The sequence below is a fragment of the Octopus bimaculoides genome, chromosome 4 (genome assembly GCF_001194135.2).
Source record: "Octopus bimaculoides isolate UCB-OBI-ISO-001 chromosome 4, ASM119413v2, whole genome shotgun sequence".
NCBI classification, from domain to species: Eukaryota; Metazoa; Mollusca; class Cephalopoda; order Octopoda; family Octopodidae; genus Octopus; species Octopus bimaculoides.
This window is the reverse complement of record NC_068984.1, coordinates 10541728-10562922: the sequence shown is the minus strand read 5'-3', so window position 1 is coordinate 10562922 and position 21195 is coordinate 10541728. Positions and strand designations below refer to the sequence as shown.

Sequence of the window (21195 nt, the reverse complement as noted above, 5' to 3'; positions counted from 1 at the left end):
GCTTTCTTAGAAACTTCCAACAATTTTCTGGCAACATATTTTCTCTCCTTCACAGCTAGTCCAAGACTCTTGAGTACCAAGTGAAACTGGCTGCCAACAAATCCTCTAATACTTATATCTACACAAAGGCATAATGCCTCCCAGCCATTGTTTTCACAGAGTTCAACCAACTCACTGCAGTTTCATCATCATCATCATCGTTTAATGTCTGCTTTCCATGCTAGCATGGGTTGGATGGTTTGACTGGGTACTGGTGAGCCAGAGGCTGCACCAGGCTCCAATCTGATCTGGCAGAGTTTCTACAACTGGATGCCCTTCCTAACGTCAACCACTCCGAGAGTGTAGTTGGTGCTTTTACGTGCCACCAGCACATGGGCCAGTCAGGCAGTACTGGCAACGGCCACACTCAAATGGTGTTTTTTATGTGTCACCTGCACAGGAGCGAGTCCAGCGGCACTGGCAACGCCCTCGCTCAAATGTTGTTTTCCATGTACCACTGGCATAAGTGCCAGCAAGGCAGTGCTTTTTACGTGCCACCGGCACAGTTTTCTCCATATAAAATGCCTACTAGTAAGGCATGTTGCACTCGTGATTCTGAGATTGTGGTTTCTGCTCCCAGACTGGTTATGCATTGTGTTCTTGAGGAAAATACTTCATTTTCTATTGCAGCAATCCACTCAGCTGTAAATGCATAACCCAGTGACACAGTGGCCTGTTTGCCACCTAACCAGTGAAGTGGCATCATTTAAAAGCTAAACTGATGCAAAGCACATTGTGACCAGCGATGTGTAACAACATCCGACAGACTGGCCAATCACGAGATTATATGAAAATGCATAAAATGCAATTTCAAACTTCAGTGTTGCATAAATGCTGCATTCTGTTTGGCTGAGAGATAAATTCTAATTTAAGATCATGGTTAATAAACAGCCACTAGACAAAATATTTTGACTTTGTGGAATAATTTAAAGGTAAATCTCCATAATATCTCTGGGAATACACTTGGTGGTGGCGGGTACTAAGAAACTGTACCAAATAAACTGCATCTGTTAATATGTTGATTGCTATGCCTTCGTTAAAGTAGTTATCTAATTAAAGTAGTAACTATGGCAATGTGTTTATGGCTGGGTAAACACAGCTCGTTGTTATTGAAGGCATTCCATCAAGAATTTAAAGATAATGGCACTAAAAGTTAAGTATGGTAATCACGATGTATCAAGACAATCAGCGATAATGTAATCTCAATAGTGATGCTTTTAAAAGATAACAAGAAATTCAAAGACATCTGATAGGATGAAGAATCTTATGTTAAACACTATTTATATAGCAATATTGGCCGGTGGAACGGAAGTGGAAATAATTGAGTGGAAAAGTTTCTTGCTGAGAAATTTGATGCAAGTGTGGACGTGGGGTTAAGAAGCTTGCTTTGAAACCACATGGATTCAGGTTCAATCACACAGCGCAGCAACTTGGGAATTGTCTTCTTCCATAGCCCCCCAGGTTAAGCAATGCCTCGTGAGTATATTTGATAGATGGAGATTGTGTGGAAGTCCATCAAATATGTGTATGTGCTTTGTGTCCCACCTGCATTGCTTGATAACTGGCACTGGTTTGTTTACATCCCTGTGGTTTGGCAAAAGAGACTGATAAAATAAGTACCAGACTTTAAAAAAAACAAAAAATGTCCTGGGGTCAATTTGTTCAACTAAAATCTTTTCCAGGCAGTGCTCCAGCATGGCTGCAGTCAAATGACTGAAACAAGGAAAAGACAATAGACCTTACAGCCGTGTGTTCTGCAAAAAGATAAGAATGAGAAAAGGCAGAGTGCAAACCATGTTTTGTTTGGTGACATACAACACTGACATCGCATTTGAACACACATAAGAAAATGGGAAGAAAATGTGCAGCAACTGATTCTATTTATGGAAAACAAATAAAGATGGCATACACACATCATCATCATCATTTAATGGTCCATTTTTCCATGCTGGCATGGGTTGGATAGTTTGACCAAGCTCAAGCTGTCTGTTTTGGTTTGGTTTTTATGGCAAGATGCCCTTCCTAATGCCAGTCACTTTACACAGGGTGCATTTTACACGGCACCCACACAGGTGCTTTTTCATATGGCTCCATGGAAACAAACGATGCAAATGATATGATATAGGTGTAATGAGAAATTAAAATTATACACTTATTACTGAAATAACCATCTTTTTATCCTTTACTTGTTGCAATCACTGGACTGCAGCCATGCTGGAGCACCACCTTAAACGGTTCGGTCAAACAAATTGATACCAGGATTTTATCTTTTTTCTATTTGGTACTTATTCCATTAACCTCGCTTGCCAAAACTTAGGTTACAGTGACATAAACAAACCAACACCAGTTGTCAAGTGATAGGTGGGAGGATCAAACAAAGGCACTCACACACACCCACACCCACACACACACACATGATGGGCTTCCACACAATTTCCATCTTCTGTCTACCAAATTCATTCACAGGTATTGGTCAGCCTGGAACCATAGTAGAAGACGCTTGTCCAAGGTGTTACACAGTAGGACTGAACCTGGAACCATGTGGGTACAGAACATGCTTCCCAACCACAAAGTCATGCCTGCAATTGTTTTTATTTACTAAACAATGAAGAGACTATATAGTTAATAGTAGTACAAAAGAGGAATAGGAATGAGATGAAGTACACAAACCCAACAGATAAGTCAATCTAAAAGAGATGATCTCTTTGGTTTAATTTCCTTTATACAACTCAACCAACTTGAAACAATTATGAAAGTATTAAATTATCAATACCAAACAAATAATTATGGAGATATTTATTTATTCTATATAAATTGTCCCAAATTGGTTTGTTTTGCAAAATGTTCATATAAGGCGCAGATGTGACTGTTTCGTAAGAAGCTTACTTGCCAACCATGTGCTTTCAGTTTTGTGTGGCGTCTTCGGCAAGTGTCTTCTATTCTAGCACTGAGTCAACCAAAACCTTGTGAGTGGATTTGGTAAAAGGAAACTGAAAGAAGCCTGTTGCGTGTGTGTATTATATTTAAACAAGAATATTAATGACTGTAACTTCGAAGTTTCATCCAGTTAAGCCATCATTGGATTGTCATTATCAAGCAGTCCAACAGTGGCTTACCTGGTTGAAACTTCGAAGTTACTGTCAATAATATTGTTGCTTAAGGAAAGGCCGGTGAGCTGGCAGAATCATTAGCACACTTAGCAAAATGTTTAGTGGTATATCATCTGCCGTTACATTCCGAGTTCAAATTCTGCAGAGGTCGACTTTGCCTTTCATCCTTTCGGGGTCAATAAGCAAGTACCAGTTATGCACTGGGGTCGATGTAATCGACTTAATCCGTTTGTCTGTGCTTGTTTGTCCCCTGTAGTCAATAAAGAAATAAATATTCTTGTTTAAGAATACTAAATTTGTACTCTACAAAAATATGGAGTAACGTAAAATTGTTTTTATCATAACTGAACATGAAAAACAAACATTGATATATATATACAGTTTTGGGGATGCAAACCGGAAAATAAAATTCAAAACATGAGTATATATAATGTGAAACTCTCAGCTCTTGAGTCACTGTAACTTCTACAAAGTGTGTGTGTATGTGTGTGTGTGTGAGTGAGTGTGTGCATGCGCGCTTGATTTCCAGTTTTCCATGAATAACATTTCTGGACATGAGAAATATTGCCACATTTGGAAACAGGAAGGGCATCCGCCATAGAAAATCTACTTCAACAAATTCCGTCTGACCCATGCAAGCATGGAAAAACAGACGTTAAATGATATGATGAATTTTTTTTTTTTTAAGTATATACGTTAGCCAAAATTAGGCAGGCAACAGAATTTGCCCAGTTTTTCCCCTAGTATGATCCAGAAGAAAGCATTACGGTCTACCTGGCACCTAGCAGAATAGTAACAGCAATACGAAATTCTCAAAGACTGTCTACAACATCTCTTCTTCGGAAATAAATTCGTTGTTTATTGCTCAAAGAGCCAACGATTTGAACAAATTTACAACTATTGGTATTCTGTGGCGAATTTGAGGAATACTACAAAAATAAAAGTGGGAGGTCACTTAGAGCAAGGAATGGGCGATGATTAGGGGACCCTTGGAAGCATCATACCTTATGAAGAATAAAAAAAAAAAAAGGTACGGAAGTGGGTGGTGCAGTAGAGGATGTATTGAAATTTTTGGCAAAAATATTTTCAGAATCGTAATTTCTGTTGCACAAGTCACAGGAAGGGAAAAGCTTTACCCTTTTCCTTCTCGACAAGGTATGTGTGTGTGTGTGTGTGTGGGGGGGTCTTCGAGTGACAGCGACTCCAAAACTGAACCAAGGGATGAATAGATATCAAAAGTACGAAAGCAAAAAAAAAATCAAAAAAAAAACAATCTACGTTTGAAAAAACCCAAAACTACAAATGCCTAGAAATGTAACAGACGCCAAAGCGTTAGTAGTTCCATCTGCTATGATATTCTAGTATTTGTCTAAAAACAAAAACAACAACAAAAAAAATAAAGACCTGGAAAAGCTTTTCTGCTAGGGGTTGATGACACTAACTCTCAACAGAATTATTTAAGACGACGTTTATGGCTTGACAGACTTATAAAATTCTTCAATTAAACACCAGAATACAAATACAGGTAGAAAACATTCGCCCAGTTTGATAAATAAATAAAAATTACAGAAAAAAAAAGAAAAGAAAAAACAATAGAGATTGTCCATAATGGTTTGACATTAAGACGTCTGTGCAAATGCGTGATGTCTGGATGAATTAAAAACTAATTAGATTTACTGTCAACTCGAAAGAAGATTAACAACAGAACGGCTGCTGCTTTGCCTTGTAGAGATTGCAACGCCAAAGTTATTCTACAATGAATATATTCTTTCATTAAGCAATTCCATTTTTTTTTCATGTTAGAATGTTTGCTTCTGAGTTAAAAGGTAACCTAAAACAAAGAGGTGGAGAGGGGGGTGAGAGCCACCTGCTTTTTGAAATACGTAATAGATGCTAAGTGGAATTGTAGAAACAAATGCATTTTGCAGAGACAATGCATTATGAAGTCAACGAGACAAGAGACATTTATAGGACATCTTCAAATATAATGACTGCGATAAGAATGAGATGGAGCTAGAAAGTGGGAGGGGGGAGAGAGAGGGGGAAAAAAGCACAATGGAAGCAAAAGATGGTGTAGAGATAGTATCAGAAATATAATGGCGTTAAGTTCGCGGCATTGCATAATAATAATAATAATAATAGAAAGAAAAAATAACGAAAGGAGGAGGAATTTTGACATAAAATCTCTTGCAAAAAGGTACGGATTTCAGATTAGAATTTGTGAGAAAAGAAGGAAAAAGAGAATCATTAACACAGAACGACTACATTGTATGCATCATGTTTATAGCAAGATTATTTTTCTCTTTGATGACATCGCCAGAAACATTAACGTAGAGGAAGCGATAGTTTAGGTACAGGAATATATAAGTGTTGTTGTATGGAACAATGCAAAAGCTAGCTGTACCATGAATTTTAAATAAGGGGAGTGAGGGGGTAAGATGAAGAATGAAAGAGGACGATTTTAAGACTTCCAAACAGCTTTGTCATGGAAATGCAAGCATGCAACTAGATTTTTGTCGTAAGATAGAATTGTGTACATATTCGCCCAATATGCAACTTTAAAATGCATATGCAAGGGTAACAGACGTTTTCGATGTTGGTGCAAAGTGATAGCTGCATGCATTGCGTCTGTGAATGCACGTGTGCGTGCGAGCACGTGCATGTGTGTGTGTGCACGTGTACGCACTTACACGTGTACATGTGTGTCTGTGTGTCTCGGCTGACGAACGAACTATTACCATTGTCGCTTTGGTCATTTTTAATGCGCCCCCCGCTCCCCTCCCTCTCTTCCCCGCCGTCAACCAATCCATTGTTGAAACGAAGCTATAGTTGGAGACAGATTGCCTGTCTTCTTCCTTCTACTAGCAGAGTTGCTGCTGACAGCTCTGACAAACGTTTACCGTTTGCAACTGGAAATGGATCGACACCAAACGTTATGTAACTTTTGGCTGTTGACCGCGCGTCAGATTTGACATCAAGGCCAAAAATAATAATTCCGCATGGTTTTCTCTCCGGTTTTAACTTTATACTAGCCTCCACTTCCATTTAAAACATGTAACTTTTTAATTCAACCGAGTTTCACTTAGCCCTGAATAATAAGGCAAATAATTACAGAAATTGTACTTAATTAACACTTAAATTCAATTGCACACAAAGCATATTTATCATCTGTTATTACCATTATCCATCGAAATCAATAATTTTCAAGTGCTCTTTAAACCTGGTTCTCTCCAGAAACAAGAATTCGATCGAGCATTGATTCCATTCCAAAGTAAGGTTGTTAACATTTTGAAAACGCTTGGAAGCAGAAGAATCGCAGTAACAAACCTATATATATGATGACCATCCCAAAGATTTGGACAAAAAAAAAACTTAATGAAAAATAAATACAACAGATAAAATGTACCCGTTTACAATGAACCAATGTGAGTTATTCATTGTGGGTGGAATCCACACCCATTTTTACCAAACAACCTTTAAACATATTATTCAATGAAAAAGCATTGCTTATTTGCAAGATCCTAGCAATACTGAAACATGACTTTAAAAAGCTTCTGTACTCTCTAGTCAGTAACAATCTTGTAATGAAAATAGCAAAAGGATTTTTTTTCTTCTCGCTCTTAAATCATTGAAACCAGAGAATAGTTATAACACGACAAGATCCACCAACGAAGTTCATAAAAAAACTATTCAGTTGAAAGCGATAATGAAATGAATATACAACCTAGTAGTAATGTATCCGATACACTAATAGAAGGACCAAAACATTTCGATAAATTAGAAATAGGTCATTAAAAACACACAGTTGCTGAAATGTGTCACAAATTTTGTCTATTATTGTTGTTGTTATTTATTACAAATATGACTAAACATTTTTCAGCTTTACCTGTTTGTGCTTAATTGCTTTTAGAAATGTTATAGGGGCTGTCGATAATTCTCGATAAAATATATAACAGAAACAAGTAAACAGATCAATGTATTTAAATTTTATAAGGAAAAAGAAACAGTATGCTCTGTTTAGTCCGATAAAAAAAGAAAAAGCTTTTAACTACACGTAGTGAATACTTGCTTCACTGATACACCTTTCATTTACCTGTTGCAATATGTCAGTCACCACAGGGAGCCTTTGCTTCAGGTTTTTTTTTTTAATTCATTTTTTTATTTTTATGTTTGTTACTTGTTGGAAGAAAAATAACAGGGAGCAACCTCAACGGCGGCAAAACCGTACGCCACACAGATTATATAGATACAATGTCATGTTCACTTAAAATTTGGCACCTTGTCTTCATTAAAAGAAAATGATTATATATATATATATATATATATAGCAACAGACTAACCCAACAAAAAAGTATTATTAATCTGTTATACTATCTTTTCTTTTTCGACAATCAACACTAAACACACACACACACATGCATCTATGTGTATACAATATTCACAGGAATTTCGTAAATGCAACGAAAATCTTATCGAAGTGTAATGTAATTATATGCTTACACGCAGCGCGTGTTGAGCACATAATTTTAATTTGCAAATACTTGTTTGTCGGAAGTAGTTTGCAGGTATGAAGGTGATCGTTTATCAGAAAACTGGGTTGTGTTTGTTCTAAAGCAAATATATTAGACGTTCGACTGCATTTCATTCTCATTCTTTGATTATTTTTCTTTCAACAAACAGAAATGATTTATAATAATTATATTTCCTTAACTTTAACTTGTAAAAAACAAAAAATAATAACATCACATAATGACAACGGCAATGGAAGTTCGTTTCTGTCTTTATAATGAAAAATAAATTAAGGGAATATTTTAAATTGAGTAATGTGAAATATGAGCCTGAACACTGAAATAATTTTAATTCCCTATTTCCATTGCTCACCACTACTCCACTCTCGATTTATATCTTACGACGGTCGGTGAAATTTAATGAGTAATGTTGTCTCCAGTTACTGAAAGGTGAAACAACGAGGACACTTGTTGATAACTAATTGAAATAGAGAGAGAAGTGGGAAGCGGCCTCTAGCAGAAACCATTGGCACTCGTTTGGGTAAATAGCAGTTAAGGTCGCTTCAAGAGAAGCATAACAAAAACTGTTGACATTAGATTAGAGGCGGTAGATGAAGGCCGCAGAGAGGAAAATGCTGGGTCAATGGCCCACACTTATATAAACTTGGGGGGTTTATAATCATTATGAGGCTTTAGATTGCTCTAGTAAATTAAAAACTCGTCATAAGACAAGCAACGTATGTCGAACAAAAGTAAAATACAATAAACAACGACTGGATATGTTTGTTGATGAATCAACAACGAGGTGGAGGTGGCGGCGGAGATAGTGAGTGTGTGTGTGTGAGCTTGTTACAGGTAGATATATGATATTTTTTAAGGCTGGTAATGAAAAAGAAAACAAACAAAAACAAATTGTCAACTGCTTATTCGTGAATGTAATGTTAGGACTTACCTGAACGTAAAGTTTTAATGAGTACAGGAGCTCCATTCTGACTGACTTGCTTCAGCCAGATGTTAACATCTCTTAATGTATATCCCGATACTTTCTGTCCTTGGATCTCCAAGATTAGATCATCAGAATGTAGTTTTCCACCGGAATGATATTTTACTTCGTCGTGGCGGACATCTCCAACATAACAGAAGAAGCCCGTATCAGCACCGCCCTTAATGGTAATCGACGAACCCTGTCCGCCGCCGCCGCCACCATCAGAAGGGATGGATACGACTGTCTCCTGGAGTCTGGTGCTCCAGTGTTTGACATCTTTTTTTATAGGTGGAGGCAGCAACTTATTGTTGACGGGAGGCGGCAGGGCTTTGTTCTGTGGTTGCTGTGGATGATGAGACAGTTGTGACGATGGCATAGGCATAGATGCCGACGAGGAAGAACCACCGGACGACTGTCTGTTTTTATGCATGTTATCTGCCAAATATCAATATCAACAATGAACTAAAGAAGGAAGAAAGACCCAAAAGCGCAGTAGGTAATATTTCCAGCATTGAGTCGTATAGATCCAAATGACGGCGAATAGATTTCCTTCAGGCTCGTTCATCGAAAATGTAGAAAGCAAAATAAAATATATATAAAAAAAAATCAAATAAAACAGATATCCTTGTATTGTGTTGTGTTTTGGTGTTTAGAAAGAAAGAAAAAAATAGGGGGGGAAAAAAGCAAGAAGCTGGCAGCGAGGAAGGTAGTGACAACTTCCCCCGGTCAGGTGTCGTCGACTGGTAACCTTTTGCAGTAAGTTGTTAGGAAATACTTTTGAAAACTTGCAGCAAAGAAAACATAAAAGGAAGTAGAAGAGAGAAAGTAAAAGCAGAGAAAAACAGAGGTTATAAATAGATATATGTAAAGTGTATCAGTAAATATGTTTACTGTATACATGTGTAGTAAAATAAATAATGTATGTAGAGAGGAGAGAAGCTAGCAAGAAATAATAATTGTTGCAGACCTTCTTTCATAGCAGCAGTCTAATAAAGATAACAAAGACACAGCTAATTCGACATTTTTCGTAGTAATGTTTAGGTTATTATCTTAGTTAATTTAGAAAGAGCAGTGTGAAGATAGACAAGTGTCGTTTTGGGTGATAGAGATGTTGAAACATTAAAGAGCGGAGGCGACGTATGTTCATTGACGGTAAACAGTCAGGTGCCCGTCTCTCAATGACATTCACTCGACAAAACAACAACACAAGGTTTCCGATAACAGAAAATATTATAATAGTCTCCTACTCTAGTTTACAGCAGACCGAGAGCCAGTAGCTATTGACGAAACGACAGTGGTCACCGATGGACGGCGACAATAAGAGCCCAGGTAGCTAGAGAGAGAGGGAGAGAGAGATCGGATAGAATGTGAGGTTAGTCGGGCGACTTGCAGCGGTTGAGATGATAGTACTTATGATGCTCCTGTACCAGCAAAGGTAATAATAATGCACATGTCTTGGCAGCAACTACTAGTTCCAAGTGACGATTGTTATCAAATTGTAGCTTGGCATAGTGATGACACCTCCTCGCAAATGCGAAAGTACAAAGAAAAGGCACCCGAGATAGAGTGCGGTGGTGGTGGTGGAGAAGAGTTTGTTTTTTCGTAGCTTGTGTTTCTATCATTTGGGGTTTGTGTAGCGCACACATTGACTTCACTGAAATAAAGACGTCACTTCAAGAAAAGAAAAGTAGTCGGAAACGATACCAGTAGGAAGAGACGCCAGCTGCAGACTCGCTAGCATACAGAGTCGCCTTGTCCATTTCTGTTTCCTTCTTGCCCTAATGTGACAACGGGTGTCGTCGTTGACAAGGAGAACTCATCGAATTAGACGACAACAGCGTCGAAGGCCACTGATTCAAATCTTCGCCATTGACAATCTTTCCGTACGCATGCGTGCTGCCAGGTACCCGTCCGTGCTGATGAGAAAAAAAAATAATAATAACAAAATAAAAATACTACAAAGGCTGACCGTCTTTCTTAGTAATACATTTTTACCTGAATGTAAAATACCTTTACTTGTAGCTTATATATTTGTAGCAGTTTTTCAAAAGTGGAAGTGATTATCATTTCTAATCAATACCCACGTCAGTATTCTAAAAAAAAACTTAATATTGCATTTAACGTATTTTATAGGTGTGTAATATTTTTTTATAATTAGCTTGCAAAAAAAAAAAAAAAAAAGAGAGCATAAACTTCTCGTAAGTTTAAACCGTGTAAAAAAATGGCTCTATTTATTAGCATATTTTAGTATAATACTTTAAACAGAGTTGAACTTTGTAAAATGAAAAAAAAATCATACTTTTATTCATAAAGAAAGAAGTTTATTGGGAGTCCAGGTGTATCACTCACGCACACACACAATAAGGTACATTTCAAAGTAAGCAGTTACCTTCGGCTGAGTTAATGATGTTAAAATCAACAGTCAGTAGTTGTGTGTGTGGTTTGTACACTAAGTCGTTATCGAACCGACATCCACCATCCCCGTCTAACCTTCGCCTCTAACATTCACGCACTGTGTCTAAGGGAGATAATTACACTAGGTTCTATAACAATCTTTACCTTGATTATTTATTGAAAAGTGCATCAAGTTAGGTTCGAAAAACTATTTGCACAGGGTGACCTTTGATAAACACCTTCCCGCTCTAGCTTTCCAATGTAACCCTTAATTAATTTATTTTTTCCCCTGGTGTTTCAACTGACCTATTCATATATTATTGTTGTAGTTGTAACAGTAATGTGTAGTTTATAAATGAAAGCTGAGAATAGATTTTTTCCTTTATTGTATGTCTCATCTCCACACACCTTTAATCCAGGGAAATGACTTCATTCACTGTCACAAGAACAAAATACCTTCACAAATAACAATGTCGCGAAAGTAGGTCAAATAGGAAACATATTTCTCCTTTTCTTATTCGGTTTCCGTCAGGTGTAAAATTATTGAATAAAGTAAACTTGTATGAAAAGCAGACAAGTTTGATATTCCTTAGTTTATTCAAGCAATTTTTTTTATATGTTTACATTCATTTAATTCTTTAATACATACATACAAACATACAATATGTATGCATACATACTTATATTAATACATACACGCATACATACATACATACAATATATATATATGCATACATACATACTTGTATTTATTTATGTATGTATGTGTATATTTATTTATTTATGTGTTTCAGCCAAGTGGCTGCGGTCATGCTGGTGCACCACCGTATATATTATTTTTTTTAAAAAGTTTAATTCGGCCGGATGCGATTTCGTAGGTTTCTTACAAAAATTTAACTCGTTAGGCCCAGTACATACATACACACATACAAACATACATACATACATATACACACACACACATACATGCATACATACATATTGAAGCTTTGTATAACACATATGCACATACATACATATTGAAGCTTTGTATAACAGTGAGAAAAATTATTTTTACTTTTAGTCTTTTCGGTTTAAATGCTAAAAGGGAAGGACCCAATTTGTTTTAAACTATGAATATATTCCCACAATTTTCAAAGCAATATTCCCAACCGAGATTAAAGAATATATTAACGAAAAGTTATAGGAATGAACTGTAACTATCCAATGTGGCTTTCAAGATTTGACGGAGATATGACTGCTATTTCTAGCAGACCGCTCTACTAACGGGAGCAATTTCTTCCAGCCTTTTCCTCTTTCTCCAACTTATTAAGAGAACTGATTAATTTTCACACTTCTACAAAAGTCATATTACATCTGAAGGTAAACAAAAAAAAGAATCAATTTTCTAGTGACTAATTAATATTTTTTTAAAATTTCACCTCATTCAGTATTATAGAATAACAACATTCTTTCTTGTACCTGACTAAACAAATCTAATTTTTTAAGAGTTTAATAATTTTAACCTGAAAAACGATTTTTATAAAGCATGTTTACCTCACTACGTAACATTCACTTGAAATGCTACCTTGCACTCCTAGGAAGTGTAGGTACGTTACCCCCAGGATGGGTACCTTTGACGTAAACACTCCTTACCTTAATTAATCAATCACAATATTTGATCATTATGATCAAATGAATAAAACTCTTCTTTTTTTTTTAATAATACATAAAAGTGGTGGTGGGGGTGGATAGTAAGCGATGGGGTTTCCCACTACTACGACGACGACGACAACTTTCATTGCCACCACCACCACCGCCACTACCACTACTACTCCTACTACTATCACTACCTCCACTGCCACTACCACCACCATCACAACCATCACTATCACCACCTACGATCTACTAGCGCCATCGCCGCCGCCGCCACCAGCTACTACTTATTTTATTAACCTTAAAAGGGACAATAAAAGTAAAACTGACTCTTATGAGAAATGTTTAGTTATGACAATAAATTCCGTGAAAGGATCTTGTCACTGTTCTTCTTTTAACCTTTGTGCTATTTTGTACAGAGGCGGCGGAGGATAAGGACGGAGGTGGGGGGTCACATTAGCTCAGTGGATTGGCTGTCAGTCAGGCAGAGAAATTATGAGTTCGTAACAGGTCACTGGCTGTTTGGCGCCTGAGATGAACAGAAGTCCTTTGAATAATATTCTTTTCTACTCCAAGCACAAAGCCTAGTCGATTAGATCGACTCCAGTACGCAACTGGTACTTAATTTATCGACCCCAAAAGGATGAAAGGCAAAGTGGACCTCGGCGGAATTTGAACTCAGAACGTAAAGACAGACAAAATACTGCTAAGCATTTCGGCCGGGATGCTAACGTTTCTTATTTCTTTATTGCCCACAAGGGGCCAAACATAGAGGGGACAAACAAGGACAGACAAACGGATTAAGTCGATTACATCGACCCCAGTACGCAACTGGTACTTAATTTATGGACGACGAAAGGATGAAAGGTAAAGTCGACCTCAGAACGTAGTGGCAGACGACGTTTCTGCTAACGTTTCTTATTTCATTATTGCCCACAAGGGGCTACAAACAGAGGGGACAGACAAACGGATTAAGTCGATTATATCGACTCCAGTGCGTGACTGGCACTTATTTAATCGACCCCGAAAGGATGAAAGGTAAAGCCGACTTCGGCGGAATTTGAACTCAGAACGTAGTGACAGACGAAATACTGCTAAGGATTTCGCCCGGCGTGCTAACGTTTCTGCCAGCTCACCACCGCCTTTCAATATTATAGGGTGATATATCCCATCGAGGTTGACTTTACCTTTCATCCTTTCGGGGTCGATTAAATAAGAACCAGTTTCGCACTGGGGTCGATATAATCAACTTAATCCCTTTGTCTGCTGTCCTTGTTTGTCCCCTCTATGTTTAGCCCCCTGTCGGCAATAAAGAAATAAATATCATAGGGTGATGGGTAGATTTTGGTTATATCACACCAATTAAAATATTGCCATAAAAAAATTGGGCTATCTCTTCACTCAAAAGTTGAGATTATGTGGCGACAAGGGATTGGAATTAAAAGGGTTAGGTCCTTTTGATTCAATACTTCAACACATTGTTGACTTTTGGCCTCCACAATACGCATGGTATGTGGTTTGTTATAAAAATCTTATCAGATTCAATAAGATCTTTAATCTTTTCTCTTGTTTCAGTCATTTGACTGCGACCATGCTGGAGCACCGCCTTAAGTCGAGTAAATCGACCCCAGAACTTACCCTTTGTAAGCTTAGTATTATTTTATCAGTGTCTTTTGCCGAACCGCTACATTATGGGGTTGTCAAGCGATGCTGGTGGGGACAACACGGACACACAATCACACACACACACATATATATGACGGTCTTCTTTCAGTTTCCATCTATCAAATCCACTCACAAGGCTTTGGTCGGCCCGAGGTTATAGTGGAAGACACTTGCCTGAGCTACCACGCAGTGGGACTGAACCCGGAACCATGTGGTTGCTAAGCAAGCTACATACCACTCAACCACTCCTGTGCAATGTTTATTAATCTTTTTCATTTTTTTCTTTTGTTTTATTAAGGGTTAAACAATTTTTCTAGTTGAGAGAGATAACCCAATTTTTTAATGGGGGTGAGATAACCAAAAAGTACCAGGTGATGAGGGAGGAGGTGCAAATACTTGTGTAGTGGTGATGATGGTGGTGGTGGTGGGAGGAGAATTCTCCTCGCAAGATACAAATATGGCGGTTAAAAAGAAATAGTCTGACCACCTGGGACTGGACAAATGATTATTACAGAAAACCTTCCTGAAATTCTATTATTTCAGTAATAAAAACTGAAGGGGGGGGACCCTTAAATGGGTTTTCCTATTTTTTGCTTTTCGTTCGTTTCAGTCATGAGATCGCGGCCATGCTGGGGCACTGCCTTGAAGAATTTTTAGTCAAATGAATCTATCACTACCTCCACTGACACTACCACCACCATCACCATCAGATAAATGGCCCTGCATGATATGGAGGAAAGGTGTAGATAGGAATTCCATATGGTGTACCCAGGGCAAGCTGTAATCAATTTCTTTGTACTGTTATATTTTTTAAAAGAAACTTTCATCTTTTTTTGTAACATACAAATAAATTCTTCATACATTCAGTTCTTTTCCATTTTCTTCTTGTTTTTCCTCCAATATTGATAATCTCAATAATCCCTAACATACACCAATGACTTTCACATTATATGATAGGGATTAAACAAGTGGAACACCTTGGATTATATAATCCCGAATGAGGATATAACTTCCTCAAATTAACTACACACACACACATGTACAAAATATATCTAAAAATATTTCCTCTCACCCACACTCTTTCTCAAACTTTCTCTTTTTCTTTCACTCTCTCCCACTCTCTGACTTTCACTTTCTCTCTCTTTACCTCACATTCTCTCTACTTCACTCCCTTTTACTCTCTCACACATCTCTTTCTCTCTCTCTCACACACACCTTCTCTTCTCCCCCTCTCTCTTGTTCTCTTTTTCTGTTGCTTTCACATATGCACACACCCTTACATGTATTCTCTCTCACAAGCACTCTCTTTCTTTCTCTCTCTAACACACACACACATACGCACACATTTTCCCTACCATTCTCTCAGCCACATTAAATATCTCTAGAGTCGCAGATCTTTCATATATAAATTAAGCTGAATCAAACCAATTAATAGAGAAAATCTAAAAAATCCTTTCCCTTCATAACTGAGTGGTTAAATAAGATTTTATAAAACTGAATTAAATAATTGAGTTTAAGCCGTCATCTTTAATAATGTGGAAAATCTTTAATTGAATCCTTCAGTACTAAGATTGTGACAAATTATAGTAGCTTTATATTGATTTCTTACATAGGTAGGTACAAGGCTGCAAAATTTGTGGATGAAGGAACAGCGTTTTATATTGACCTAGCATAAAGCTATCATGGTTTTTGGTCTTGCAGGCTACACGGTAACCTCACTGGTGCTGGTGGCACAAAAAGGGTTGATATTAGAAAGAACATCACGACATAGAACCCATAGCAAAGTAAGCAGTGGAGTGTAATGCAGTCCTTAGACCCATTAGATCTTGTTAAACCATCCAAGATGGAAGATAGACGTTAAATGATGATGATGATGTTGATGCTGATGTACAAGGCCACAACTTTTTTTATGGGTGGGGGTCTTATAAGTAATAGTAAATGTGTAAGTAGAACTCATTACTGTGAATGGTAGGAACTCTGTGACTGGTCCCTCGCTCCTACAAGAAGCCGCTTTGTACAATGTCATCACTTAATGTCCATGCTTCATGCTGGCATGGGTTAACCCCTTTGACAGAGTCCAATGGGGGAGTCAAGGACTGCATTGTTCACTACTGTCTATTTTGGCATGGTTTCTATTTATAGATGCCTTTCTAAATGCCAACCTTTTTACAGTGTGTGTTGAGTGCCTTTTAGTGGCACCAGCACCAGTGAGGTTACCTAGCAGCTTGCATGCAAGTATACGAACGTTGAGAGAGACAGCTTTGTGCTAAGAGACAAGAGGTTGAAATATGACAGCAAGGGCCAGAACAGAGCAAGCTTCTTGCTGTATAAGAGCTCCATGGCTAGTCACATTTTAATTAAGGGTGAACTTGTAAATTAAAATAGTAACTCATAAAATCTTCTACACATATTGAATTTCTCTATATATTTTCAGAATATATTAATATGACATATTTTTTTAATGTGTGTGTATGTGTGTGTGTGTTAATATATTAATATATATATATTAATTGCACTACTTTATCTCGTCTTTTCATCTCTTCTTTTCCTCCCTTGAGTATCCAACGGTAAAATGTGTGCTAATATAATTAATGTGATGAGCCAAGGAATTTTAAAATTAAATAGATTTACACTTTTAGTGAGGAGGGAACACCATTAGCTCAAAAATTAATTCTAGTAAAAAAAGAAAAATGCAAGGGAGACAACCCAAAAATTTTAATAAATCGGTATCAATTAAAGACAAGGTTTGGTTATTCAACAGGGAAAGAGTAATCAAAACATGAGTACACAAGTGTTTACATAATTAAAACAGGCAAATAGGTTATCTGGTATTAGAGTCACAATTGTTTCATTGGGAGTTTTTGTTTTCACATAAGAATGATAGAATTAGTTAGATTGTGTAATACATCACATAACTCCTGACTTATCAAGCAGTCAGGTAAATAGGTGAGCAACCTATTAAATATTAATATTAAAAATAATATATTTCTAAATCTCTCAAAGAGATTTATGCAGTAGTAGTATGATAAAGTGATAGCATGTTGTCAGCTTAATGTGACAGTCCCATAAAAGGGAAGAATGCTACTGTTATTTAGCCCTAGGAAACACCGTTTCCTGTTGGACTTGACACATTTCCCGTGTCTTTATGTTTTCAAACTGGAGACAAGCACCTCCACCCAGCAAAACCAGCATCCAGAGACTACCTTCAGATTCAATGCCCACCATGCTACTCCAGACTGATGATGGGCAATGACTCTGAAACTAGTCTCTGGATGTTGGTTTTGCTGGGTGGAGGTGCTTGTCGCCACTTAAGGACATGAGAAATGTGTCAAGTCCAACAGGAAACGATGTTTCTTAGGACTAAATAACAGTAGCATTCTTCCCTTTTATGGGACTGTCACATTAAGTTGACAACATGCTATCATTTTTAATATTAGTCTAAGTATACAATATTTTATATTCATAATGGCTGATTTTACCATTTGGTTTTGCACTGGAGTCATGCCTATTTTTAAAATGTCTTGCTTAAAATAGGCATGACTCCAAGAATGAATGCATTAATACAATATGATTACTAAGAGAAAATCTATGTACTTCTAACACCTTTTTTAGTTTTTATCCCAGCTACTGATGAGTACAAATTTGACTATTCCAATTTCCTATTATGACTATCTGAGTCGTTTTGTATGAAACAAATTGTATAGAAGCATGAATAATAAAAACTATAACCTATTTTAACATCTAATCTCCTCCATTTCATAAATACAAATGAATTTGTTGAACTGTGTTTAAAATGTTAAATCATATACTGATTATTTCTATACAAGTTTCCATACCTATACAAATTTACATAAGTAAATTCAAAAGTAAAATATGAAGAAACAATGTTAGAAATCTTTGGAAATTACTCCAATTAAAGGACGCCTCCCACTCACCCAGCCCTCGCCTCTGGATAATTCAAGCTCCTGCAGCAAATGACTTTTATACATAATTTTGTTGAGACTGATTTGGTGTGTGTCATTTCTGTAGCACCTGAAGAATCAGTAGTTGCATATATTATTGTATAATATGGCAAGATTGATGAGTTCAAATTCAGATGAAACAATTGTAAACTGATGTTTAAAGAGACTTGCTTGCTCCATTCTTCTTCCTTATAATTGTGTGTGTGTGTGTGTGTGCATGCGCGCACATGTGTGTCATCATCATCATCATCATCATCGTTTAACGTCCGCTTTTCCTGCTAGCATGGGTTGGACGATTTGATTGAGGACTGGTGGACCAGGAGGCGACACCAGGCTCCAATTTGATTTGGCAGAGTTTCTACAGCTGGATGCCCTTCCTAACGCCAACCACTCCGAGAGTGTAGTGAGTGCTTTTACGTGCCACTGGCACGAGGGCCAGTCAGGCGGTACTGGTGATGGCCACACTCGAAATGGTGTATTTTACATGCCACCTGCACAGGAGCCAGTCCATCGGCACTGGCAACGATCTCAGCTCCTGAGTCATTCTGTCACTTCTAGCTATTCATAAGTCTTTCTACTATAGGTACAAAGCCTGAAATTTCATAAGAGGGTGTGAGTCTAGTTGATTATATTGACCCCAGTGTTTAACTGGTACTTTATTTTATCAACCCCCTAAAGAATGTTTCATTCTTTAGAGGTTGACAGTATTTGCACTCAGAACATGAAATGCCCAAAGAAAAGATGTGAAAACTTCCGTCCACTGCACTGACAATTCCACCTGCTTGCCGTCTTTTGATTGATTAATAATAATAATAATAATAATAATAATAATAATAATAATAATAATAACAATAATAATAATAATAATAATAATGATAAATAGTAATTAAAAACAAGAGTTCTAATCTTCTCAGATTTTTCAGGTAACCAATGGTTTCCTGTATTCATAATTATTTCACTCATTAGACTACAGCCATGCTGGAGCACTGCCTTGAAAAATTGAAGTTGAATGAATCAACCCCAGTGCTTTTTTTCTATATTAAAGTTTGGTACTTATTCTGTCAGTCTCTTTTGCCAAACTGCTAAGTTACAAGGACATAAATATTCCAACACCGGTTGTCAAGTGGTGGTGGGCGATAAACACACACACAACACACACACACACACACACACACACACATGATGTGTTTCTTGCAGTTTCTATTAACCAAACCGATCCACAAGGCTTTGGTTGGCCTGAGGCTATTATAGAAGACACTTGCCCTAGGTTCCACACAGTGGGGCTGAACCTAGAACCATGTGGTTGGGAAGCAAACTTCTCACCACACAGCCACAGCAATACTTTGTAGGTCACCTAGAAAACTAAAATCAATGACCATATGACAATGTTTCATTGGATTCAAGGTGGATTGATATAGAAACCTTCAAATTTATTTGTGTCACAACTGGAGAGAGAGAGAGAAAAGAGTAAAATGAAATAAAAGCGGGTGTGAGTCACTGTTTCACTTCTTTCACATAAACACAAGGCAACACTACTAATGGTTGACAGTTCACTAATTGTTACACAGTAAGCAAGTGCAACCAGCTGTAAACCAGCTGTTTCAAATATTCAGAAAAATCAACATAATTAAAAAATGAGCAAATATAAACAGAAATGTTAAGATTGATCAGATTTTTAAACTCAGTTCATGATTTTTATTTATATAAATTGAGCCATTAGAATTGATCAGACAACTAAATTCAGTTTATGTCTTTTTTTATAAACTGTGCTGTTATGATTGATTTGAAATTTAAACGCAGTGTTTGGGGTTTTATATAAACTGAGCTGATATGAGTGGTTTGAATTTTACAGTTTGGTTGATGGCTTCAAGGACTATTCGAGCGTGATCGTTACCAGTGTTGCCTTACTGGCACTTGTGCTGGTGGCATGTGAAAAACAACATTTGAGTGAGGTCATTGCCAGTGCCGCTGGACTGACTCCTGTGCAGGTGGCACTTAAAAAACACCATTTGAGAGTGGCCGTTGCCAGTACCACCTGACTGGCCCTCGTGCTGGTGGTACGTAAAAAGCACCCGCTACATTCTCAGAGTGGTTGGCATTAGGAAGGGCATCCAGCTGTAGAAACTCTGCCAGATCAGATTGAAGCCTGGTGCAGCCTCTGGCTCACCTGTCCTCAGTCAAACCGTCCAACCCATGCCAGCATGGAAAGCGGATGTTCAACAATGATGATAATGATGATGACTGAGCCATTATAATTGATCAAACTTTTAAACTCAAGTTATGGACTTTCAGGTAAACTGAGCCATTATACTCAATAACTCACTTTATGGCTCCTAATATAAACTGGAGCCGTTATGCTTGATCAGGTTATTAAACTCAGTTTATGGCTTTTTATATCAACTGAGCCATTATACTTGATCAGAAATTTAAACTGAGATTATACCTTCAATAGATAAACTGAGCCATTATGATTGATAAACCAGTTTTTGGTTTTAATATGTATTGAGCTGTTATGATTAGTAACTCAGTTTATGGGCTTTTTTATATGGACTGAGTTGTTATACTTGTCACTAATTTTAAACTTAATTCTAAACTCAGTATATAGTTTTTTAAGTAAACTAATCTATCATGATTGCTCTTTATAAAACTATAACTGAAAAGAATAAAAAGTTTTGAATGGTACAACAATGCACTCTAATACAAACAGTCAGGGCTATATCCCTGTTGTCTCTAGCAGTTGCGAACTTGGCCTGGCCCAGGCGTAGAGATAGGAGAGTATTGTAGTTCGCTTGAAGCATTGCGTATTGTTTGTAAAGAATAAAAACTTTTGAATGGTACAACAATGCACTCTAATACAAACAGTCAGGGCTATTACTCTCACTACTTCTCCTTCACTG

The 21195-nt window shown here is 37.2% G+C and overlaps 1 protein-coding gene across 2 annotated transcripts in view; it reads right to left on the bottom strand.

Moving 5' to 3' along the window:
- The window catches only part of LOC106872181 (membrane-associated guanylate kinase, WW and PDZ domain-containing protein 1), a 709375-nt gene extending 698255 nt beyond the window's left edge, over positions 1-11120 (bottom strand). The window contains exons 1-2 of one of the 2 annotated variants that reach the window (XM_052966880.1): positions 11032-11120; positions 8610-10558 (exon numbers count right to left, since the gene is read on the bottom strand). In XM_052966880.1, the coding sequence (XP_052822840.1) occupies positions 8610-9072 (463 nt within the window). In that variant the 5' untranslated portion in view covers positions 9073-10558; positions 11032-11120. The remainder of the gene's footprint in view (positions 1-8609; positions 10559-11031) is intronic. The other variant, XM_052966879.1, reaches the window with a different exon arrangement.
- Positions 11121-21195: the final 10075 nt, after the last annotated feature.